This window comes from Rousettus aegyptiacus, unplaced genomic scaffold, assembly GCF_014176215.1.
Source record: "Rousettus aegyptiacus isolate mRouAeg1 unplaced genomic scaffold, mRouAeg1.p scaffold_m13_p_8, whole genome shotgun sequence".
NCBI classification, from domain to species: domain Eukaryota; kingdom Metazoa; phylum Chordata; class Mammalia; order Chiroptera; family Pteropodidae; genus Rousettus; species Rousettus aegyptiacus.
In genome coordinates, this window is record NW_023416311.1 from 20,982,248 (window position 1) to 21,009,202 (window position 26,955).

The window sequence follows — 26,955 nt, forward strand, 5'->3', positions numbered from 1 at the left end:
AGGAGATTTGAGTCACCACTGTGTGACATAATGTAGTAGAATTAGCACGGTTGGCCATATTTCACTCTTTCTAAAGGTTGATCTTAAGTGGTTGCTGCTCATAACAGAAAGAATTGGTTGTTGGTCAAACCATTGGTTTTTAGGAACTTCCTTGGCCAATTTGGACTCTGCTAGGTGTTGCTGGTGTTGGGGTGTTTTATACATTGAGGAAACATTGATTGCATTAATTGTTTCTTATGCTGCTATTTCCGAATATGATGGCCAGGAAAGGGTTGCCTAATATCTAGAAATGGTCTATGAACCTATACTTCCCACAGTTCTCTGTTATAATCGTAAAACAGGAAAGAGATCTACTCCCTATACCCTCCTTAAGACTTAATACGCACATATTTCTCCCTCGTGGGAAAAGTATACCTCTAAATTTCTATAGCATTTTTTCCTCGCTTCCTTTTTTTATTTTTTGGTAGACTTTATTTTAGCACTTATCTCATAGTTTCTCTTTCCCGAAAATAAATTATACTAGATTTTTATATTAAGTAAAATCCATTTTTTAAAAAAGTTATTTAAAAATATTCATAATATTTGCAATCAGAAGAAATCAGAGATAGTGTATGTTGGTAGGAAACATTTGAAATATTTTAAGTAATCTAATGAATTTGAGTTATTTGACTTAAAAGAGCATTTAAAAAATGCAACATACTTCTTGGATTTATATTTATATTTGGGGAGGGTTTGTGGGAAGAAAAGAGGTACTGTCTTATTCTTCAAAATCATTGACCTTGGAATAGCTATATTCTCAAATTCTTTATAAAAAATTTTTTATATATTCTTCCTAGGTGTTCCAGTTACTAATGGATCTGAAAGAGCAGCGTAAAGAAAGTGGAAAGAATAAACACAGTTCTGGGCAACAGAACTTGAATACTATCACCTATGAAGTAAGCCTAGGCTTCTGGAGGGTCTATCTGTACTGCCATTGTGTGTGTGTGGAGGGGAGGGTTCTTCTATAGATGACTGGTCACCAAATCAAGATTGCCTATTACTTGATTTGAGTAGTTTTACTATAACCTCGTTTTTATTCTGTTTATAAAAGTGGAAAGAGTTTGGCTATCTGCAAGGGTTAGCCAGCTACAAAATTAGGGGGAATTGTCTGTAACTTAGTTTCAAGTATACAGTACATTGGTTAGACGTCTATATAGATCACAAAATGATCCCCCCAGTTGCTCCTTCCCTCCCCTGGCCCTCCGCCTAGCTATCATATTAATGGTAACTGTATTCCCTGTGCTGTGCTTCCAGGGACCATCTATTAAGTACTCATTTGTACTTCTTTAACCCTTCACCCATTCTCTCAGACCCCCAACCTCCCCTTGCCTCTGTCCATCACCAAATTGTCCACTATATTTGTGAGTCTGCTTTTGATTAGTTTGTTCTTTTTGTTCCTTAGATTCTGCATATAAGTGAAATCATATGGTATTTATCTTTCTCTGTCTGACTTATTTCACTCAGCATAATAACCTCTAGGTCCATCCATGTCATTCCATTGTTGTTAACGACTGAATAATATTCCATTGTGTATATGAACCATAATTTCTTTATTGAATCGTCTGTTGATGGGCTTTTAGGTTTAGGTTGCTTCCATATCTTGGCTGTTGTAAATTGTGCTGCCATGAATATTGGGGTACATAGATCTTTACGAATTATTGTTTTGGTTTTCTTTGGATAAATGCCTAGAAGTGAAATTTTGGGTCAAAAGTAAGATCAGTTTTTAATTTTTTGAGAAACCTCCATACTGTTTTCCAAAGCGGCTGTACCAATTTGCAATCCCATCAATAATGTATAAGGGTTCCCTTTTCTCCGTATCCTCGTCAACACTTGTGTTTTGATTTATTGATGATAGTCATTCTGACAGGTGATACTGCGTTGTGGTTTTAATTTGCATTTCTCTGATGGTTAGTGACCTTGAACGTCTTTTCATATATCTATTAGTCATTTGTATTTCCTCTTTGGAGAAGCATCTCTTCAGGTCTTCTGCCCATTTTTTAATTGGATTGTTTGTTTTTTGTTGCTGTCGAGATGTAGCCACTCCTTAAATACTTGTTTTTAATTCATGGTGCCTAACGAAAGTTATTGTGGCACTAAATGTTTTGAGACTTTCTATACCTAAGACTATATTTCTGGTGTTCTTAGTGTGAATGACTATTCATCTGAATATAGAATTCTTGGGTTCAACTTTTATTCTGTACCTATTACTTGGTCTATTAGTATTTATTGTTATAGAGGAGTGTGAGACCAACCTGATGTTTGCACTTTTGAGAGACTCTTTACTTAGATGCTGAGGTTACTGTTTTTTTCCTTATGTTTAAAATTCCTCTCAAATTATGTCTAGGTGGGGTTCCCTCTTTAAAACAAAACAAAACAAAACAAAACAAAACAAAACAAAACATGACATAGCTTTAGTTTTCTTTGGTCAGAAAAAGCTGGTTGAAACTTCTATTGTGTTTCAAAAAGTCTTGATAAATACCATCTGTGGGCTTTTGAATCCTCTCCCTTTCCCCTAAAAAAATGAAAACTTTTGTTTCGAAAAATTTTATTCTTACAGAAGAATTATAAAGATAGTGCTGAGAGTTCCCAAGTACTTTTCTTCTTGTTTTTGCTGTATAAATATTACATTACCATGGTACAGTTATTAAAATAAGAAGTTGACATTGGTACATATTATTAGACTAAAGATTTTATTTGAAATTTCCCAATTTTTTCACCAATGCCCTTTTTTTTTGGTTTTGTTCAAGGATTCAATCCAGGGCACCATTTTGTATTTAGTTAACATGTTTCCTAAATATCTTCCAGTCTGTAACAGATCCTTACTTAGTCCTTCCTTATCTTCTATGAGCTTGACACTTCTGGAGAGTGGTCAGGCATTTTTTTAGAATGTCCTTTAATTTTGGTATATCTGATGTTTTCTCATGACTAGACTGATGTTGTGGCCTTTGGGGAATGATGCAACAGAAGCGATGTGCTCTTCTCATTGCATGCTACAGGGTACATGATATCAGTGTCTAATTACTGATTCTGTTAACTTTCATTACTTGGTTAAGGTGCTTTCTGCCAGGTTTCTCCACTATAAAGTTGCTGTTTTTCTATTTCCATATTCTATTAGAAAGGAGTCACCAAATCCAGCCCGTAGTCAAGGGAAAGATTAGGCTTCACCTCTTGGAGGGATATCAAAGAATTTGAGGACATATGTTAAAACTACCACAGTAATAAGTATTTAGGGGAAAAGGCTTTGAGGCTGTGGAAATATCCCACTTCTCCTTAAGCTTTTGCCCATTAATTCTAGCATTCATTGGTGGGTCTTTTCCTGCACTAATTATTACTATGGTGGGACTGCCTAATGGTGATTTTTCTGTCATATTTTCTGTATTTAATAATTAGAATTCTTCTGTAAGAATTATTATTTCTTATTCATTTATTCAATCATTTATAGTCATATGATTTCATGGCTATTCTTGGGTTCTCTGTATTTAAAAAATTGTCTGAAATATGACAATGTTGCTGTAAGATTAAGTTTTATCTCCTTTTTTTTTAGGATCAGAAATTTTCTTCTAAAATTTAATTCTTCCTGTTCTAGCTACTGTTTTTTTTATCTTTATTGAAATATAATAGACAATTAGTTGCTTGTATTTATTGTACAATTCGAGTTTTTTTTTCCATTATAATTGGCATACAATAATATACCAGTTTCAGTTGTATAGCATAATGATCAGGGATCCACATAACCCAACTAAATCTAGTACCCCTTTTCCCCCCTTACAGATTTATTCAACATTATTAACCATCTTCCTCATGCTATTCTCCATCTCCATGTTTATTCTGCAACTATCCATTTGTACCTCTTAATCTCTTTGCCTCTTTTTTTGTCCCTGCAACCCTTCTCCCATCTAGTATCCCTCAAAATATTCTCTGTCTCTATGTTTATATCTGCTTTTGTTGGTGATTTTGTTCTTTAGATTCCACATGTACATGAAATCATACAATATTTGTCTTTCTTTATCCAACCCATTTCGTTCAGCTCAATACCCTCTAGGTCCATCAAGACAGTGTCTTTTTCCATCCCCTTTCTTTTAGTCTGTGTGTCTTTTAATCTGAAATGAGTCTCTCGTAGGTATCATATGTACAGGTCTTGTTTTCTAATCCATTCAGCCACTCTGTCTTTTGGTTGGTGCACTTAATTCTTTTCCACTTGAGGTACTTATTGATAGATATGTAGTGATTACCATTCTTTATTCCTGCTTTTGAGACATGTTTTTTCTTCTTAAAGAAGTTCCTTTAACATTTCCTGTAATATTGGCTTGGTAATAAATTCTTTTATCCTATTTTTGGGAAGCACTTTATCTTTCCTTCGACTCTACATGATAGCTTTGCTGAATAAAGTATTCCTGGTTGTAGATCCTGGGTTTTCATCATGTTGAATATTTTGTTCCAAGGCCTTCTGTCCTGCATTGTTTCTTTTGAGAAATCAGCCACCAGTCTTATGGGTGCACCCTTGTAGGTAACTAACTGCTTTTCTCTTGCTGCTTTTATTATTTTTATTATTATTTTTTTCTATTGCTGCTTTTAAGATTTTCTCTTTATATTTAACCTTTGGCATTTTAATTATGATGTGTCTTAGTGTGGGCCTCTTTGGGTTCCTAGTTTTTGGGACTTCTCTGAGCTTCCTGGGGTTTTATGTTCATTTCTTTCACCAGGGAAGTTTTCCATCATTATTTCTTCAAATAGCTCTTCAGCATCTTATTTTCCTTCAGGTACCCCTACGATGTGGATAGTTTTACCTTTAATAGCATCCTGTAGGCTCCTTAAATTATTATAGTCTTGGCTTCTTCTTGCCATTCTGGTTGAGTGTCCTTGGCTTTTCTATCCTATGTATAGATCATTTGATCCTCATCTTTATTCACTCTGGTTATTCCATTTAATATAATTCTCATCTCAGATAATGTTTTCTTCATTTCTGACTGGTTCTCTTTTATAATTGCCATTTCCATTTTAATATTTTTTATCTCTTTGTTGAAATTCTCACTGAATTCATCTGCACTTCTCTTAAGTTCATTGAGCATCTTTATAATCAATGTTTTGAACTCTGCATCTGTTAGATTACTTGACTCCATTATATCTGTATCTCTGTTCTGTTCTCTCATATGGTTTCTGCTTCTTTGTCTTCCCATTTTGGCTAACCTTCTGTGTCCGTTTCTATGTACTAAGCAAAGCTCCTAAGTCTCCCGGTCTTACTAGCGTGGATTTGTGTAGTGGGTGTCCAGTGACACAGTCCTGAGAGGGGTTCAGCTGCAGGTGAAATTTAGCCCCAGCCTGTGCCCCTCCGGGGCTACCTGTTAAGATTCAGCAAGCAATCCTCAGATGCTGTGCTTATAGTTGCCTCAAAAGGCCACACCAGAAACCAAGGCCAGCTGCCACCAATGTGAGTCTAGGTGAGGCTACACCTGGCTGTGGTTTGGGCAGGGCCTTGAGTTATGAGAGGCAGAGTTTCAGGGAATCCTGTGGGCCGAGCGGCCTATGTTATCTAGTTAGATGTTGTCTTCGCTATGGTGGTGCTGAGTCTGTGCACTGGGAGCGAGGAGGGCTCAACAGGGAACAGTAGATACCACCCACACTTCTGTACCGAGCAACTCTCGCCTTGGTCCTGACTCTGACAACTCAGTGTCCCCTTGTAAGTCCCTGGTGCCCCGCCCTGTAGCCGAACTGGCATGGTGTTTAGAATGAGCAGATTCTCTTCACTACGAAAGTCCACTTGTGTATCTGCTGCAGCCTCTGTCCCATTCAGCTGCTCAGGACCGGGCAGCCTGTCGTCCTTGCCCTCTCCTACTTTCTGCTGTTGCAGGATGATTTCTTAGATTTCTCGTTAGTTGTATGGCTTATTCATCTAGATTGTGGGTGATTTTTTCTTGCTGTTTGCTCCTTTTTTCTGTCACAACCTTGACTTGGTCTCCAGAGAGATGAACAGAGCCTTTATCATTTATGTCACTTTTCCCCCCACTGGTTTTGTTTTTGAGGAATTCCTATTTTATGAAGATTGACTCTCCTGAAGGCATTTGTCTCATAGAAAATTTTTGAAACAAAATTTTAGAATACTGAATTACAGCCACTGCCTTCCAGTTTCCTCATTCAGGGTTCTTGGTCTTATGCTTGCTTCATCCTTTTTTTAGACATTAAAATACATATCGAAAACACCATGCAGGCACCAGAGTCCTGAGATTATCAAAGAATTTCTCACAGCAATGAAAAGCCACAAGTTGACCAAGTAAGTAAAAATTATTTTAAGTACGAAGAGTGATACATAATGAAAATAACTTTAAAAAGCCATCCTAGCAACTTTGTATTTATATTTAGTTGAGTTTTTAATTTTAATTAACACTCAGTATGCTCTTTTAAGGTAGTATTCTACTATCATAGATGAAACAACTGAAACTTAGATATAGAGATCATTCTAGAGCCAGGAACAGAACCCAGTGGGATTTTTTAATTTCAAAATCCTCTTGAGTCCTAGTTCTGTGACCTGTCCCATCACCCCCTCCCAGCATTCAGAACAAAATGATTGAAAAATGGGGTTCACAAATTAAACTCCTTTTTTAAAGTTGATTAATTTGTGTTTACTTAGGGCAAAAATGACTTGATAATGTTCTTTCTGCTGTTCTAGTGCCTAATTATTTTTCTTGGTGATTTTTCTTGTATAATGTATGATTGTAGGAATTAAGAACATGATTAAAAATTAGATCAGAAGTTTACATGAGAAGAAAACTACCTCTAGTCTTTTAAAGTTGACAAATCCCCAAAACTTTTGTCATTTCATTTAGGATAATCAATAATTTTCTTTTGGAAGAACCATTTGGTGTTATTTTTCAGACACACAGTTGGTACCCTATCAGTAAAGGAAGTGCACTCTCTCCTTGCCTCTCTTCTCCAAATGAACCCCGAAGACAAACATCTTTCAAATGTGTATACATGTGCGTGTGTGTGGTTTGTTTTACTTTTAATTGTGATAAAATATATGGAACATAAAATTGATCATTTTAATATTTTTTAAGTATACAGTTTATTAGTTTTAAATATATCTACATTGTTGTACAACCAATAGCCAGAACTTTTTATACTTGCAAAACTAAAACTCTGTACCAATTAGACAACTCTCCTTTGCCCCTCGCCTAGCCCCTGACAACTACCATTCTATTTCCTGTTTCTGTGAACTGGGCTACTCTAGGTACCTCATGTAAATGGAATCATACAGTATTTGTATTTTAAGAAATATCCAAATATTGTTTAATATATATGTGTATGTATTTTGACCATTTTAAAGTGTGCAATTCAGTGGCGTTAGGTACATTCACATTGTACAACCATCACTGCCATCCATCCAACAGAGTAATTTGAACAGTGACTTCCCATACTCCCCTCCCCACCCTCTAACCCTTGGCAACCACCAGTCTGCTTTCTGTCTCATGAATTTGACTATAATCACCTCCTATGAGGGACTCATATAGTATTTGTCCTTTTGTGACTGGTTTATTTCATTTAGCATAATATCTTCAAGTTTCATCCATGTTGTAGCATGTGTCAGATATCCTTTTCTTTTGAATATTGCACAGTATTCCATTTTATGTTTTTATATTTTGTTTATTTATTCATTGATGTATACTTGGGTTGCTTTCATCTTTTGGCCTGTAAATAATGATGCTGCTGTGAACATGAGTGTACAATATCTCTTTGAGATCTAGCATTCAGGTCTTTTAAGTATATACCCAGAAGTCAAATTTGTTGGGTCATACAATAATTCTATTATTAATTTTTTGAGGAACTGTCATACTGCTTTTCATAGTGGTTGTACCATAGGTTTATTTTCTACGTGTCAACATTCTTATTAATACAGACTTTAATCTGAAATAGTCTAACCCCAATCGTGTAGATTATTTCTGTTTGGAATTGGTTAAACCAAAGAAAAAATTTAAATTTTGAATATATTTTGAATATACACCATCAGAAATATTCATTTAATGGCATCTTACTTGTTTATGATATCAAAATGGTTTCTTCTTCCAAAATAAAGGTTCTGAGATAAATTTAAGATTCTTTTGAATGAAAAAAAAAAAAACATCTAAAACAATGAGCTTAAAAATAATGCAGCACATTGTTAGACATACTTAAAAGACAGGAAAGAATGTCCACTGAAAAGAATATTTGAAACATGACCATAAACCTTTATGGAAAATTACAACAAACTATTCATTTACTTTTAGCTATTTAATAAATATCAGGAGATTGGCCAGTTTGTGATGAAACTTAGAAAAATTTCTTTTTTAATAAAGCAGGCTTTAAAATTTTTCCCTTTGGCTTCTTTTTCTAATCCTTCTTCACTATTCTGAAGCAATATTGAGTTCTTCCAGATTTTTGGTTAGGTGGATGGCTTCCAAACTAACTGGACTCTCCAGGTAGGTAGCTCCTACACAGGGTTTTCCAGTCACTGGATCTATGACTTCTTCAACTTTGAAAAAGATCTCAGCCAGCTCATGTTTCACATGCTTCCTTTGTAGAACAGGTAAAGTTTAAGAAGCACAATATCTCTTACTGTACACTGCTGAAGAGCATTGTGAGCAAAATAGGTTTTTTTGTTTATTAAAATACTTTAATAAATAGGGATCCAGAGCAAGCCTGATTACTCTCACTTTAGCAGTTTTTTGCATTGCTCTCCTAATCACCTTCCTCACGATCCACTTGGTATGGACAGATGCATGCAATATTGACATTTCAGGTGGTTTTGGTTACCTCCTGGCTCCGCTGTTCTGACACATGACCCCGCTTCTGGTTTTGTTTTGTTTTGTTTTTTAATGATAATAGCCATCTAAATGGGTATGAAGTGGTATTTCCCTGTGGTTTTGATGTGCATTTCCTTAATGCTTGGTAATGTCAAGTACCTTTTCATATGTCAAGCATCTTTTTATGTGGCCACTCATAATCTTATTTGAAGAAATGTTCATTCATAGTCATTTGCCCATGTTTGATTTGGGTGGTTTCTTTTTTCTTGTTGAGTTTTAGGAGTCTTCTATATGTCCCTGGCCTTAATCCCTTATCAGATATGTAATTTGCAAATATTTTCTCCCATTCTGTGGGTTGCCTTTTAACTCTGTTGCTAGTGTCCTTTTATGCATAAATATTTCTAATTTTGGAGTCCAGTTTGTCTATTTTTCCTTTGTTTCCTGTGCCTTTGGTGTCATAGCCAATAAATCATTGTCTAATCCAATATTATAAAGATTTCTCATGTTTTCTTCTGAGAGTTTTATATTTTTAACTCATATTTAGGTGTTAGATTTATTTTGAATTAATATTTGTAGTGTAAGATAAGGATCTACCTTCATTCTTTTGCATGTGGATATCCATTTTTCCCAGCACCATTTGTTGAAAAGATTGTCCTTACACACTGAATGGTCTTGACACCTTTGTGGAAATCATTGACCATACACGCAAGGGTTTATTTCTGGGCTCTTTATCCCATTGGTTTATATGCTTATCTTTATACCAGTACTACATCGTTTTGATTATTGTAGCTTTGTACTAAGTTTTTAAATGAGGAAATGTAAGATATTCAACTTTACTCTTTGCTTGGATCTTTATGATCCCTGGAGATTCTACATGAATTTTAGGATGGATTTTTCTATTTTTGCAAAAAACGCTATGGAGGGAGATTTTAATAGGGATTGCACTGAATCTGTATATTGCTCTGGACAGTATTGACACCTTAACAATATTAGATCTTCCAGTCCATGAACATGGGGTGTCTTTCCATTTATTTGTGTCTTTGCCTGGGCATTGAGCAGGAGCTTTTTCTTCTGGGGAAAAGAATAGAGCTACTCAAAAACTTTTATGAGATGTTTTTAGTAGTTTTAGTTGCTATAGTTTTGCCATTTCTAGAAAGTCATGTAAATGGAATCATACAGTATGTAGCCTTTTGAGAATGGCTTTTTACACTTAGCATAATGCATTTATTTATGTCATTGTATGTATCCTTAGTCGCTTCCTTTTTGTTGCTGAGTAGTGTTCCATTGTATGAATGTACTGCAGTTTATTCACTCACCAGCTGAAAGATATTTGAGATGTTTCTAATTTTTGGCAATTATGAATAAAGCTACTAAAAACATCTCATAAAGGTTTTTGAGTGAACATAAGTTTCATTCTCTTGGGTAAATAACCAGCAGCAAGATTGCTGAGTCGTATAGTAAGAAAAAGTTTAACTTCATAAGAAACTGCCGAACTCTTTCCTGAAATGACTGCACCATTTTACATTTGCCCTAGCAATATAAGGAGTTCCACTTACTTCATATCCTTACCAATACTTGGTATTTTTAATATTTTTTATATTTAGCTGTTTGGCATAGTATTTCATTGTGGTTTTAATTTGCATTTCATTAATAATAATGTTGAACATTTTGTTCGTATTATACACTTACAAGCTTAGGTAAGGTGTCCATACAAATATTTTGCCCTTTATTTTATTTTAATTTTTTATAGTTTTGAGAGTTCTTTGTATATTCTAGTATCTTTTTTTCAGTATGTAATTTGTAAATATTTTCTCCAATCTGATTGTCTTTTCATTCTTTTAACACTGTCTTTCTCTGAGCAGAAAGGTTTAATTTTGATGAAGACATATCTATCTTGTCTATTTTCTCTTATGTATGCCACTTTTATTGTTATATGTAAAAACTCTGCCATACCCACGGTCATAAAGATTTTCTCTTATGTTTTCTTCTAGAAGTGATTCATTTTAAGTTAATTTTGAGGGGGTATGGTGTAAGATGGGATTCACCGAGATTCATTTTTGGTGTCTGTTTAGGTATCATACTGTTTCAGTACCATTTGTTGAGAAGACCATCCTTTTTCCATTGAATTATCTTTGTAGTTTTGTAAGAAACCTGTTTAATGTATTTCTTCATTCCATATTCTGTTACACTGATCTATGTGTCTTTTGCCATTACTACACTGTCTTGATCACTGTAGCATTATAGTAAGTGTTGAGATCAAATAATAGAGTTCTTCAACTTTGTTCTTCTTTTTCAAATTGTTTTGCCTTTTTTTAGTTTCTTTGCCTTTTTATATAATTTTTTAAAAATATTTTTATTCAACTTTTAATTGCTTTTTTTTCTTATCCCCTTTTTGCAATGATGGGAATATGTCTCTGCTCCATCCTATATGGTAACTTCTAACCACATGCAAGTGTGGATCATTTGAAACATGGCTAGTGCAACAGAGGAACTGCATTTTTAGTTTTACTTAATTAAACTTAAGTATTAATAGCTATATGTAGTCAGTTGCTGGCATGTTGGATGTGCCATTTTACAGTACCTCCTTTTGACTGACTTCATCTCACAGCAATATCTAAAATTCAGGTGGCCTTTACAAGTCCTTTGCTGAAAGATTCTAAAGTTCGACATACTGACCTTTTCCTGAAGGAAAAGTGAAAAGGCCATCCTTAAATCTGATATCTCCTGTATGGCCACTTTTGTACTCTTCACCCTACTATGGAAGCTGAGAGCACTTTCAGCAGCATTTTAGTTCTTGCATCATCAGGCCTTGTCTTTAAAACCCTGGAACAAAGTATCTAGTTAGCTAGATTCCTGGAAATATCTGTCAGATCAGAGCAGTCATTCTACCTGATTGAGTCCATTGGCTCGATTCTCATTGAGATGTGAGAGTCTGAGAGTTTGAACCAAGGACCTTTAGAAATCATGAAACCCAGTGTTTTCTTAATGGTACAGGTAATGCCATGGTGTGTGAGATAATTTTAGGTGGCATAATTACTTTGTTGTGTTATTTTATTTAAATTTCATTAGTTAAACTTATTTTAGTGTGTACTCTTGACAATATTTACATGGTATATAATTTTTTATTTCCTTTGTCTTTTACAATGCTACCCATACCCATTTAGCAATAGTCTGAGAAATAGCATGGAGAAAGTGGATTATTTTTTTTATTTAAAAAATTTTTTCTTGTTGTAAAGTATATGTAACAAAATTGACTATCATCACCATTTATAAGTGTACAGTTCAGTGGTACTAAATACATTCAAAATGTGCAACCATCACAACCATCCATCTTTATAACTTCCTTTTTAATATTTTTAATTTTTCAATTATAGTTGGCATGCAACATTACATTAGTTTAGGTGTACAACATTGTGATTAGACATTTATATAACTTACAAAATGATCACCCCAATAAATCTAGTACCCATCTGACACTATACATAGTTATTTACAATATTACTGACTATATTCCTTATGTTATCCTTTACATCTCTATGACTGTTTTGTAACTACCAATTTGTACTTCTTAATCCCTTCCCCCTGTTTCACCCACCCTACCCCGTACTCCCTTCCCATCCAGTAACCCTCAAAATAGTCTCTGTATCTGTGAGTTTGTTTCTGTTATATTTTTTTATTTTGTTCTTTAGATTCCACATTTAAGTGAAATCATATGGCATTTTTCTTTCTTTGTCTGACCTACTCCACTCAGCACAATACCCTCTAGGTCTGTGGATGTTGTTGCAGATGTAAAGATTTCATTCATCTATTCATTCGTTCATTTATTTATTTTTTATGACTGATTAATATTCTATTGTATATATGTACCACCTCTTTTTTATTTATTCAAAGTCTTTTTTGTCTGGTACAAGTATTGCTACCCCAGATTTCTTTTTTCTTTCTTTCTTTTTTTTTTTTTCATTTTTACTTTCGTGAAGTATCTTTTTCCATCACTTTACTTTCATCTATATGTGTCTTTTGATCTGAAGTGTGTCTCTTGTAGGTGGCATATGTAAGGGTCTTGTTTTTTTTATCCATTCAGCCACCCTATGTTTTGATTGGCACATTTAATCCATTTTTATTTGAAGTAATTGTTTATATGCAGTTATTCCCATTTTATTATTCAATTTTTTTTGGTACATATTTTCTTCTTAAAGGAAGAAGAAAATACTACATTTTCTATAGTTTTGGCTTGGCAATGAACTTCTTTAACTTTTTCTTGTCTGGTGAGCTCTTTATCTGTTCTTTGATTTTAAATGACAATTTTGCTAGATAAAGTATTGGTTGTAGGTCCTTGCTTTTTATCAACTTTGAATATTTGTGCCAATCCCTTCTGGCTTGCAAAGTTTCTGTCGAAAAATCAGCTGATGGTCTTATGGGAACTCCCTTGTAGATAATCAACTGCTTTTTTCTTGCTGCTTTTAAGAGCCTCTCTTTGTCTTTAACCTTTGGCATTTTAATTAAGATGTATTTTGGTGTGGGCCTTTTGGAGTTCATCTTGTTTGGGATTCTGCACTTCCTGGGCTTGTATGTCTATTTCCTTCACCAGGTTAGGGAAGTTTTTCGTCATTATTTCTTCAAATAGGCTTTCAATTTCTTGCTCTCCCTCTTCTTCTAACCCTACAATGCAAATGTTGGTATACTCGATGTTATCTCATAGGCTCCTTAAACTATCCTCATGTTTTTTCTTGTTGCTGCTCTGATTGGGTGTTTTCTGCTACCTTATCTTCTAAATTGCTGATTTGATTCTCCACTTCATCTAATCTGTTGATACTTCCTAAGGTAGTCTTTATTTCAGTGATTGTATTCTTCATTTCTGACTAGTTCTTTTTAAATTTTTTTTTATCTTCTGTTTTATGTTTTCTATCTCTTTGTTAAGGTTCTCACTAAGTTCATCTGCTCTTCCCCTGAGTTCATTGAATACCATTATAAACCATTGTTTTGAACTCTGTATCTGGTAGGTTGGTTGTCTCCATCCATTTTGTTTATTCTTTTTCTGGAGCTTTGTTCTGTTCTTTTATTTGGGATATGCTTTTTTGTTTTCCCATTTTGGCTGCCTACTTTTGTTCGTTTCTGGGTATTAGGGTAAAGCTTCTATGTTTCCTGGTCTCAGAGTAGCCTTTTATAGTAGGTGTGCTGCGAGTCCCAGTGGCACAGTCTTCCTTGGTCTCTTGAGCTGGGTGCTCCAGGTATGTCCCTTGTATGGGTTGTGTGTACCCTCCTGTTGTAGTTGAGCCTTGGTTACTGTTTGCACGTCAATGAGAGGGATTGACCCTAGGGCTGATTGGTGGAGATGACTGGCCATGACAGGTGGAGTAGCTGTTGTGCATGGGCTGACCCTAGAGAGCAAGATTTGCTTTAGCAGAGCTCTGGTGCCTTCCCTGTCTGCCCTTTGGGTGTGTCATCCTTAGATGTGACCCTGGGTGATACTCTGGCTCAGATTGAAGCCAGCTACTGGGCATACAAGCTGGAGCTTGCTGAGAGGGACCTAATCACAGCCTAAGTTCAGCTGTAGCCTGTACCCTGCCCAGGGCCACCTGGCATGAGACACCAAGCAATCTGCAGATGACTGCCACCTACACTGGTCTTGGAAGTGCCTTGAGAGGCTAAGCCATAAACCAAGGTTGGCACCTGCAAGTGCCAGGCTTGGGACTGCTCAGCAAGAAGTATGGGGCATGCCAAGGCCAGATGCTGCTTGTTTGAATTTTGCGAACCTTTGAAAGATTTCAGGCAAGTCCACAGCTTGAGCGAAGACAGGCTATTTGTATGGAAAAGCCACTGGAAGTAACTTGGACCACAAGTTAGGAGAGGCAGAATCTCAGGGAATCACCGAGGTGGAGCAACCTATGTTAATCAGGTTGACGAAGACTCAGATATAGGGACTGCCTGCATGGGTATGCTGGGAGTGGAAGGCTCAACAAAGGAACAATGGATTCTGCCCTCCAGCCCTCATCCTGAAGCCAGACAGTTCAGTTCCTCACTATGTGTCCCTGCATTTTAAGCTGCTGCCTTAGCATTGGAGCACAGAGCAAGTGAGTTTGTTACTACTTCTACACATGGTCCCTTTAAGCCAGAGGTTGCGGGGACTTCTTTTCCCAACACAGAACACAGAACTCTGGGCTGGGGAGCCCAGTGTGTGGCCGGGACCCCTCGTTCCTTTGGGTGGTGGTGGAGGCTTTGCAGCCAAGATATCTTTCTTGATTCTTGACTACCACATATGGTTGTTGGACTGAGCTGTTTCGCATCTCCACCCCCACCCCCCATCATTATCAAGGTGACCTCTTATGTATGGCCCCAATTGTAGGACTTCTGTTCAACTAGACTTCAGGCGACCCTCAGTTATGGTTGTTCTGTAGTTTTGTTGTAATTTTAATGTGGTTGTGAGAGGAAACAAGCACAGCGTCTACCTTCTATGCCATCTTGACTGGAATCTACTTCATAACTCTTTTCATCTTGCAAAACACTATACCCATTAAACAATAGCTCTCCATTCTCCCCTTCCCCCCAGCTCCTGGTTTAGCCTCCTAGTTATAACACTCATAATTAGAACATATACTTGTGTAGCTTTAATAACATACAAAAATTCCACTCCTTTACAACTTCATTCCCATCCCTTTCATTTGTTGATAAGACAAAATCCTATCTTTATACATTGTATGCCCCAAAACATAAACTAATAATTATTTTAAATTATCTTAAATTATGTAGAAAACAGTATAGTTTATAAACCATTGTTATAATAATAGTAGCTTTTATGATTTCCTGTGTGTTTACCTTTATAAAAATAGTTTTTCATACAGCTTCGAGATACTGTCTAGTATTCTTTCATTTCATTTCATACTTTAGGACTCTGTCGAGCATTTCTTCTAGGGAAGGTCTACTGATAACAAACTCTTTCAGCTTTTGTTTGTCTGGAAATGTCTTAATTTCTACCTCACTTTTGAAGGACAGTTTTGCTGGATATGGTTCTTGCTTGAGAGTTTTTTCTTTTAGCACTTTGAATATACAAGTTCCCCCCATTATCCAAAAGTAGTGTGTTCCCATGAAACTTTTTGTAAGCCAAATGGTATAAAGTGAAGAATAGTCCCCACTTTCCAAAAGTAAAAGTTCATGTTATGCCACTTCACATTTATGAGAAACCTACATTAATACTGCATTTTTGGTACAAGTAGAAATCCTTTGTTGGTTAGCAAAACAATACTAATGTAGGTCATTTGTAAAAGCAAAGTACGTAACGTGAACTTTCAGGAGGTGGGGGTATACCTCTATTGGCCCACTGCCTTCTGGCCTTTAAAATTTCTGATGATAAACTACTGATAATCTTAACGAGGATCCCTTGTATATGACAAGTCATTTCTCTCTTGCTGCTTTTAAATTCTCTTTGTCTTTCAAAAGTTTAATCATAATGTGTCTGTGTGTGTTGCTTTGAGTTCATCTTACTCAGAATTTGTTGAGCTTCTTGCATGTTTATATTTGCGTATTTCATCAAGCTTGGTAAGTTTTCAGCTATTATTTCTTACATATTCTTTCTGCCTCTTTTCCCTGTCTTTTTCCCCCCAGAACTTCCAAAATACACATCTGGTCTGTTGTATTATGTTCCACAGATTCCCTTGGCCCTGTTCACTTTTCCTCAATTTTTTTTTCCAGATTAGTAATGTCCATAGCCCTTTAAGTTACTGATTTATTTTGCTGATTCATTCAGCATGCTCAAATCTTCCTTTGAATCCCTCAACTGAGGTTTTCATTTCAGTTACTGAAATTTTTAACTTCAGAATTTCCTTTTCTTTTTGTTTCTATCTCTTTATTGATAGTTTCATTTTCTCATATATTTTCTTGATTTTCTCCATATATTCCTTTAGTTCTTTCAGCATCTTAAAGACAATTGTTTTAAAGTCGTTGTCTAGTAGATCTGCCATCACATCTTTTTTTAGGGACATTGTTGATTTATTTTTTTCCTTTGAATGGGCCATACTTTCCTATTTCTTTGTTAAAAACTGGACATTTGGTCTAACAATGTGGTAACTCTGAAAATCAGATTCTCCTCCTTCCTCAGGGCTTGCTGTTTTTTGTTATTGTTTTGTTTATTGTTTATTGTTTTTTTTTTTTTAATTGTTTGTAAGCTGTCTTTGTGCCAAGGATCTGACTGAGGTATAAACTCAGGTTCCTCTCGGGTCTTTTCTGAGCGTGCCCCTTCCCCTATATGCACAGCCACTTAATAATTGTGCCTATATATTCAGGTTTTAATTAATTCTTAAAAATGTCCTAGGCTTTAGTGTCTGAACTTTAGGGAGAACGAATAAAATGGCAATTATTATCTTCAACTGTTACTTAAACTTTTGTAAAATATGCTTTTTTAAAATTCTTTTCTCAACTGGATGTAAGTTCTTTGTGGGCAGAAGACTGTACGTATCCTACAGTATATTAACTCCTGACCCCTTAGAGTCGTTTTTGTTTACTATGATAACAGGTCAGCCCTGAGTAACATTTAATCACAAAAAGAAATTCTCAGCCATTTCTAAGCAGGGAAAGACCAAATTGATTTTGTTATCTTTATTTTCTATAACTTGAATTAAAACATTTTCTTCTTTACATTTTCCAGATAATACTTGTTAAACCTGAATCTCTATGATTTACTATATTTCTTATAATTCAAATTTCTAGACCCTATAGGATTCTAATACAAATTTGTACTCTTGAGTAAGAGTCACTGACATAGGACTCCTATTCCTGTTCTCGCTCTTGCATGTTATAGTTGAAGAAACTGAGGGCCACGTTTCAAGTAATTCCCCCATTTGTTACCTGACAAAGTGTTCTCTAAACAACTTGGTCAAGACTCAAGATCCTTGGGAGTATGAGAGTTTTAAGTGCTTTGTACTTTTCTTTTGACAGAGCTGAAAAACTTCAACTGCTGAATCACAGGCCTATGACTGCTGTTGAGATCCAGCTGGTGAGTGAAGGAGGTCTGCACTTGGCAGGGGTGTTGGTTTTTGGGTATGAGATGTAGAAAGAATGATAAAGTCTGAGAACAGACAATCCAGGAACTGACATTTCTTGAAAAGACTGTTGGACCACCCCGTTTTATAAATGAAAGGGAAACCTCAGCAGTTTGATCCCAGTTGACTTAGGGAAAGTGGAAGACTGGAGGTAATTTAATTCATTTTGCAGGGTTTGGGCCTATGACTTGGTAGCAGTTTGTCCCCCCTCATGTACTACATCATTCTGGCATTGCTTCCCTATAGGGTATTGCCAACCCAGATGTTGCATAAAAACATTAGACTCAACATGAGTCTGGTGGAATTCATCTTTACCTACTCCTACCCTTTGACCCTGAGTTTCTTTTTTTCTTAATGAATCATCTGTGTACTTTCCTACACATGTTCTTTTTGTGTCTCTGCTTCCTGGCCCAGTCTCCCAAACTTGGAACTTACTATCTTCCTTTTATCTCATATTCAGTTAGTCCCCAGGTCTTATTGCTTCTGTCTCCTCTTATTTTTTCTTCTCTCCCTACTATACCTCATTACTTTTTCTCAACTCAGCTCTTGTAGTTATCCTCTCACCATTCTTTCTGCCTCCAAGCCATCCCCCTCAAGTCTGTCTTCTACACCACTATCATAGTTCACTTTCTAAAACCACACATTCGATCATCTTCTTTCAGTGAAACCTCATCACTTGGAAAGTCTAAATTGCAGTCACAGCCTAAAGCTTCAGAATTGTGGAAGGCTGCTGGAATAGAAAGCTGAGATGGTATAAGGAGAATGTGAAAATGAGGTCCAGTGATACAAACTGAGTGGTTGCTATATTGGCATACTGTAGCAGTTTTCCTTTTTTGTGCAGAGGAAAGAGCATCATTGAGCTACAAATATTTGGCAGGCCATTTAACTGCCAGTAAAAAACATTGGCTGGAGAATTATAAAAATGAGAATAAAATTGTTTCCAAAGTTAATTTTAGATGTATTCAGCTCTTGGTCAAATTTCCTTCAGAAAAGTATGGAATATAATGGCCAGAAATACCTATGATCTTGAGTTACTTAAAAACAAACGAAAAACCCGTTCTTTACAGAGTCATGGGGTATTTAATTTTTACTAAAATGCTGTCTTTGAAATGATATTTCTGCTCTTCAAAATGCGCTCAAAATTAAATTAGAAAAGTTCCTTTCACAAAGGCTGCCTTTCTAGGGAAACTGGCCTTTAGGCTATATAGAGATTCCTTTTTGTACCCTCGTTATTCTGATGCTTTTGACTGTGTTGGAGATTCAGCTTAGAAAAGAGAAAAAGCAAAACAGCAAGAAACTAATCCCTGTTTCTCTGGGTTAAAGATCACATGTCGTGTCTCTTCTAACTTTAATGAGCAACATATGTTATTCATGGCTTAATGACAGAGAAAAGAGATGAGGAGGACCAGCTCGATCTCTTCCCAGAGGCTGTGGAAAGCTGTATCATTACTTGTTAAAATTAGCTACTATTAAGAGTGCCTACTATATGCCAGATGTGGCACTAAGGGCTTTGTATATGTCACCTTTAATGCCCTCACCATAGTCTTGGCTAATGAGTGGTTGATTCAGGTCTCTCTGATTCAGAAGTCTTGCTGTGTCCCTCCAAGCCATGCGTTTTTGCATGGCGAGAAGAAAGATGTGACTGTTCTCTTTTTTTGTGGTAAAAATTCTATATATTGTTTCTCAGTAATTGGATCATTTTATAGCCAGCTTTTTCCCAGCCTGGGATTTGGCTATTAAAGATAGCAAATCTTTTACTAAGGCTTGTAGCAGTACTTCTCACCAAAGCAGGATCAGAAATTAGGTTTTCAAAAAGAATGGAAAGTGTGAAGGACATGAGAATTTCCCTATGTTAACCTTATAACCTTTTATTCTCCCTGGGTTCAGAAATAGTCCCAGCATCTAACATTGTAATTATTCAGTTTTTGAGGCTGAAGCTTTTCTTTTTCAGCCATAATTTGTTGTGATCCCCAGATGCATAGGTGACTGCTGTCTGTAAAGAAGTGAGGAAGCCACCCAGCTTCTGTGACTTCTGCCATCCCTTGTTATATTTTCATTTAGACAGTTTGTAAGCCCTCTGATCTGAAGACAGAACAGTGAACCCCATGACCTCACAGGCCACTATCCTGAATAGCACTACCATCTATGTGTATTATGATTTAGTGATTATAAAATGTCTTGTATTATACAGAGTTTTATGGCTTACAAAACACTATAATGTATGTTTTTATTTAGTCCTTACTATAGGCATTATTTTCATTTTATATTAGAGAAAATCGAAATTTATAGAGGTTAAGTATACTGTCATGGGTCAAATAGCTAAAAGTGTTAGTGGCTATTAGATTTTGAGATGTTTTGAAGAAAGTTGGAAGTTAGGCTTGACACCTTAGAATGAGAAAACCGTTATTGGAGTATACCAGCTCAGTTTGACAGTCCCTGGGAATTAATGTAATCTTTGTATATGATTAAAAATTTATCATTTATGTTGACCCATCTGCAAATACTTTGGATTTTAAATTTTCATTTACCTTTATATTCTGAACAACTTGAAACCTTTGGTATGTGAGAATGTTGAAATGGTGTTTTACACTTCCTTATTTGGGCTCAGTTTATTACGTGGTTGAAGAAAAGGTGAAGAATAATATAGTAATTATTATTTACCCTAGTAGTGATCTAAGATGGGTTAAGAAGTTTTTGGATTCTGAAAGTTTCTTTTTGTATATATTTTATTTTGCTTAATGTGGCTTAGGTTTTCTTCCTGTAACTGAAAGTCATGGGTTGAAAAGAAAAGTTCCTGACTATAATTATCCTTGAAGGTTGTGTGCCAATCAGAGCTTCTGCTCTTGGTGAATTTGTCAACATAGAAAGCTCATCAGTCCTATTGCCAAGAACACACCTAAGATTAGCCACACATAATCTTAGTGTTGCATCTGCCAAACCCAATGATTGGGATGCAAGAAAGTGGCCTGTTGAAGTTCTCTGTTTGTTTTCTAAAAAGGAAGGCCTCTCAGAGGTCATATAATTCAACTCTTTTAAACAGTGGATGCTAGTCTGCTGTACAGCATCTCTGAGAGATCAAATGATAGAAACTTCCTACTGAAGGACATGGTATTCTAGAAGGAGCTGGGATTCTAAGTCAAAAGACCTTGTCTCATGTGACCCAGATCAAGTTTTCCTTAAACTCTGAGCCTCAACTTATCTATAAATTTTCCTGGCTTTATGTGTAATGTTCTTGAGAAGCTCTGGTGGCAGTGATTCTGGAAAGCCCCACATAAACTGTGGCACAGATATTGGTGGGAGATTGACACTGTTCTAACAATAATTCAGATCTCACTCTCTTCCCTGAGGCAGGAAGCAGTTCCTAATCAACTGCATATGCCAATTATTCATAAATTTGGAGACATTTTTCTCTCAAATGGATTAAACCAAATTGGATATATCCCTTCTTCCAACTCCCTCAATCTTTAGAAGCAATCTGTTAGATTACTGCCTTTTGTACATCCTTATTTTGTATGTCTGATTTTAAAAATGGGCTTTTGAGAATTGTTTCTTGTTCAGTAGAGGTTACACTTCACTGAGACTTTGAATCTTGGGAAGTAGTAGCTCCATTGGTTCACTCAGGATCTTTCTCACCTGAGAACACCCAGGATTATTCTCCAGTTGTGGAAACATTTTTGGAGTGAGATGAAAAGACCAGTGTTTTATCAAGAGTTTGCAGTATGATCTTGGATGTGTCACTTGGCTTCTTTAGCTTCTGTGCTATTATCTGTAAAGTCAGGCCATCAGACTGATTTCAGGCTTGTAAGCTTTTTAAGTCTGCCGGGATTTCTTTCTAGAATTCCTTTTGGTCTTAGTTGCCAGATGTCAGAGATTGCTGTGGAAAATGCCATAGAATAGGACCCTGGACACCTTTAGTGAAGAAAGCTGTTTGTGATAGATGGCTAATGCCACCAAGTGAATGTGGTTAAACAACTAGACTGCAAGCTGCTTTTATTAAATTTATTTATTTTTTAATTTATTTTTATTAGGGTGACTTTGGTTAACAAAATCCAGTAAGTTTCAGGTGTATAATTCAACAGTACCTGCATACTGCTTTTAAAAAGTAGTTGGCTATGTTATGTTTATATTCATTAACATATTGAAAATTAGATGCGAGGCTAAGGAAACTGACTCATGATTGTATCATATGTGTGTTCAGATATCCAGAATAATGTCAGAAACCAGGCTTTAAGTAGACCTTTAATGGGCAGTGTGGGATTGTTTCCCAGCTCTCACTCATCAGACTCCTGTCCTGCATTGCCAGGAGGTGACTGAGACCAAGTGGTATGTGTTAGATTGTAGGGATTAGAGTCAGGAAGGCCTGGCTTGGAATTCTACTAATGCCCCTTGCCAGGATTGTTGTGAGGGTTAAAAGAAACAGTGGATGTGAAGTACCAGGTGCAACGCCAGGCACATAAACTCCCTAAAGAGCTGCTGTGAGTGGTAGGGGCTAGTGAGAATTAGGAAAAAATATATAAACCATTTGGCATATAGTGGGGAGTCATTAGATAAATTGTTGATTCAGTTTATAAGTTAGAGATGTGCTTGTTATGAAATACAAAAGTATATAAAGCACTGTTTGACTCTCCAGAGGTGAGTTTTCTTTACACATACAACATATTCACATGTGTATATGGATATAGAACCATTAGGGCTTTCTTTTTCTTTAAAGAAAAATGGTAACCTGGAACTCTTTTTTTCACTGAGCAGTTACACTGGGCTACCCTGAAATTTGAGCTGGCTTCTTCCTCCAGTGGTGTTCCTGAGGTGCTCAGGAGCCAGGTCCTGAACTCTGTGCCAAGAGGTTGGGGCTGGGACTGGGAACAACATGGGGTGGCCTAGCTTATGATGCTCATTTGTAACCCTTGGAGGGGTTTCTTTCCTTCTGTAGATGGTAGAAGAGAGTGAAGAACGGCTCACAGAGGAGCAGATCGAAGCACTCCTCCACACTGTTACAAGCATTCTGCCTGCAGGGCCAGAGGCTGAGCAGCAGAAGAATACCAACTGTGATGTGACGATGGATGAAGAAGACCCAGCATAGAAGAGCACAGCTGGCTCAAACATCTCTTAAAGTTGAAAGGCCCAACAACCATTTTTCAGGCATGGAGAATTGTTTGGTTTTAGCCTCTACCCCAACAAATCAGATTTCATGGTTAGTTGGGTAAGTCACAAAAATAAGCCTTTCTCAAAAATAAGCTGAAAAAAAAAACCCACTTTGCTTCCAGAAGAAGAAACATGGTGAAAACAGGCTGAGGTTGTCAGTGCAGAGAGCTAAAGAAAAGAGGGCAGAGTGTGGAATCCTGTGGTAAAAAAATTTCTTCTATGGCCTTTGTCACAGTTGTGGGAAAGTCTCTATTCACACCTGGTAAAATACTTACATTGACTTTGATGGACTGTATTCTAATTAGTTTCTTCTGCTTCCCAAGGAACTTCTCAAGCAGAGGCACAGAATGTTGTTAGGATGAAAACTGAGTCACGGGATGCCGGTTAGATGGCTACACACTTCCAGAGCAGCATCTGGTTAAAATGAGCCACTGAACTTGGTTCACCTTAGATGAATCTTCCTTGAGAACAGCTGAAATAAGAAAAGAATAGGTCTGGCCAACCCTTCATTAGGTCTAAAGGCCTCTTTCCTCTGCTGGCATGGGCTTTGTTTACTAGCTCATTATTTAGTCTTAAATGTTAGAGCACAGCTCATTACAGTAGAAAAGAGGCACTTCAAACTGGCAACAGAAATAGTGCTGGTTCTTACTACCCTCAGTTTTTTGCCCTAGGACAGGAACCCTGGGCAGGTGCTGCTTGTTGAGACCAGGTGCACTTCATTTGCACAATGGGCAAATTATTTGCATCTTTAAAAAGGGAATGATTATGTACCTCTCTTCATAGACAGAATGTATAAGATCTAGTAGTTGATTAACAAGAATATGAATTTGTTGGCTGTTACAAAGTTGTTTCAGTTTTTTTTTTTTTAATTTAAAATATTGTGATAATTATCATGTGAAGAGCTTGTTAATATTCAAGCACTAGAGACTTTAGTAGCTCCAGATATGTGGTTGCCTTTGGTCCTAGGAATATTACTAAAAATCTTAATTTCTTACATTCACTCTGCTCCTGTTTGGGGAAGAAAACGCTCATAGACATTAATTTTCCAAATTGGTACTCATTTTGTTATAATGAGTTACAAATTTTTACAATTTATTACAATTTTTTTGTTACAAATGCTAAAGCATTTTCAATGCTGCTGTTAATTGGATTGCTTCCCCCTCCTTTATGATTCCCAGGTTTTCATCCTCTCCACCTTGTCCCCCCCGCCCCCAATTATAATTATGTCAGTCTTTGAGGATCAAGGGAGATCTGCTTATTGGCAACATTGAAATTAACAGGCCATTTATTTTTTAATCTCTTGAGTATTGGGAATTCTACCTGGAGCTATTATTTCATCTTAACCTTGTGTTAGATACTTTGCTTGATAGATTTCTGACTTAATCTGTTTAATAATAAATTGTTTACAGGTTACTGCTCACTTGTGATATTTTTATAAATCTTTGAAGAGTTTGTTTTGCCATGGATAGAAAGAAATAAAGTGAAATACGACTTAGTTTTAAATGTGTGATTTTTTTTTTTTTTAATCGAATCTACTTGGATTTAAATTCCATGTTGGGGTGGCTCCATAGTGTAGTGGTTAGCACATCTGCTTTACATGCAGAAGGTCCTGGGTTCCCACCACAGGTGGAGCCACAGACCCTGCACCAGGGGTGCCACGCCCTGGGTTTGCCAGGCCCTCCGTGCACTAGGCCTCCAGTGCACGCTGTGAGCGTGTGGGAGGAAATGCCCTGCCTTCAGAGATCTAGTTCTTAAGGGGAAACAGCGACATCCATAGGTCAGGGGTGGAAGTGGGGGGAGAGGAGGAATTAAAGAGGGGGGTGGGGAAAGAAATCTAAAAAAAAATGAGAAAGAAATTCCATATTGGATTTCAGGAAGATTTTCTGTTTCTATGGGACCTGAATGTAGCCTAATTTTTTGATTAAACTAGACAGGATCTGGAATACTTAACCTTTATCAGAAACATATTCTATGTAATATTCCTTTCACATTAATAATAAACATTTTAGAAATAAGTCATAATTACTAAAGAAATTTAACCAGGATCACATCTTGGAAAGGAATTGGGGAGTCTGGGAGACTTGCTTTACATTTTACATCCTTCTATATGATTTTAGTTTTTGACCATGTGACTGTTCTTTCAAAAGAAAAGATGTCCATTTCCATGTTGTTCTTGGCCTCTGTGAAGATGACTGAATGGGTAGTTGATAGTTAAATTATGTCCCAAACATGGAGGCTGATGCCCAGTTCAGTCATTGGAGGAGAGGCAGTACTGAGAGGAGCTGGGACAGGTTTTGCATCATGACAAGGGAAAAATTCGGAGATGTCCTAAATATAGCTGGCCAGAGAAAGGGAGAGAGGGAAGTTAATTAGATAACAGAGCTGAAACCAACAAAAGACTGCTCATATTCCGGAATGTGTGTTGAAACTTTGAATCAACTTCCAGTCTGCTCTTTCAGCTCTTAGCTGGTACAAGAGGCCACCACATCTTGTTTATCCATGAACTTTCGGGACTGTTGTCCACAACTAATCCAGAAGCAGCAGATACTTCTTACCAGCTGTGCACCTATCCCAGAACTTTCTCTGCTGCTTATCTATAGCCAATGTAAATTCTTTCCCAAAGTTATTGTATAAAAGAGTTCCTTCAGCCCCAGGATAGTGGTCATTTTTGTCTTGATTTAGCCGTGCTGGTGGTGGTTTAGACTGCATTCTCTGGGACCTGGTGCTTTTTCTTGCTAGCATATGGCTCAGTAAACCCTTTCAGAAAAACTTTTAGCCTTAAAGATTATTGTTTAACAAGCATATGAGGAAGGCAAAGTTTTGAGATTATAGCTAGATAGATTTTTTTTAGGTCTACTGGCCTTTGTTATTTACTTCTGTAGGCTCTCAGTTTTTTCATCTGTTTTTAGGACTAAGTTCTGGTTTTTAACTTGGAGAGTTTTTTTAGTTATCTGTCAAGAAAGTACTAATAAGCTCTTAAACAAATAAGTTGACTCTCACTTAAACGTTTACCCAAATATTTAACTTCACTCTTTTTGCTTAAGTTACAGTATGATCCACTGCCACCTCAGAGGACTTCCCATTTATTCAGGGCCCATTCATAAAATGGGTACCATTTCCCTAATCAGTCATTGTGTAACCAAACAATACCAACTCTCTAGAGCTTATACCCTAATCAGAGGTGAATAAATTAACGCTCCAGTATATTTTTTGCTAAGTCATTTTTCCCCTGAAACCAATTTAATACCATTTGTATACAGCAATCATTTCTCAGTGAACTATAAAATAGACCGTGTACCCTGAAAATCATCATCAACCATATTTAATCACATAATGAATGAAGGGGAAAAAAGTAAGCAAAACTATGTAGTGGTCCTTTTACGTATTTTTAAAATTAAGGTATAATTCATATATCATAAAATTGACCCTTTTAAAATGTACCATTCAGTGGTTTCGAGTATAATCACAAGGTTGTACAGCCATCACCATTACCTAATTCCAGAATGTTTTCAGTCACCCCCCAAATGGAGAGCCTGGCAACCACTACTTTCTATTTTCTACTTTCTGTCTATATATTTGCCATTCTGGACATTTTATATAAATGGAATCATATAACATGTGGCTTTTCGTATCTGTATTTTTTCACAGCATAATATTTTCAAGGTTTAAATATGTTATGCCATTTTTGTGGATGAATAATTCATTGAATAGACATACTACATTTTGTATATTCATTCAGACATACCACATTTTGTACATTCATCAGTTGGTAAATATTTGAATTATTCCTACTTTTTTTTGAATATGTTACTGTGAACATTGTGTACAAAGTTTTTGCGGTGGTGTATTTTTCTTTCTCTTATATACCTAGGAATTGAATTGTTGGGTCGGTATGGTAAGGCTATGTTTAACTTTTTGATGCAGTACCAAGGTTTTCTATAGCACCTGAACCATTTCATGTTTCCACA

The 26,955-nt window shown here is 36.4% G+C and overlaps 1 protein-coding gene and 1 pseudogene across 4 annotated transcripts in view; one reads left to right on the forward strand and one right to left on the reverse strand.

Moving 5' to 3' along the window:
* Nucleotides 1-24,485, forward strand: part of LOC107507440 (CGRP receptor component) — a 32,941-nt gene extending 8,456 nt beyond the window's left edge. For 2 of the 4 annotated variants that reach the window (XM_016138534.2, XM_016138536.2), the window contains exons 3-6: nucleotides 837-935; nucleotides 6,213-6,307; nucleotides 17,742-17,799; nucleotides 22,776-24,485. In XM_016138534.2, the coding sequence (XP_015994020.1) occupies nucleotides 837-935; nucleotides 6,213-6,307; nucleotides 17,742-17,799; nucleotides 22,776-22,925 (402 nt within the window). In that variant the 3' untranslated portion in view covers nucleotides 22,926-24,485. Of the gene's footprint in view, nucleotides 1-836; nucleotides 936-6,212; nucleotides 6,308-17,741; nucleotides 17,800-22,775 lie in introns of those variants that run through there. The other 2 variants (XM_016138538.2, XM_016138537.2) reach the window with 2 other exon arrangements.
* On the reverse strand, nucleotides 8,415-8,804 carry LOC107507441 (annotated as a pseudogene).
* Nucleotides 24,486-26,955: the final 2,470 nt, after the last annotated feature.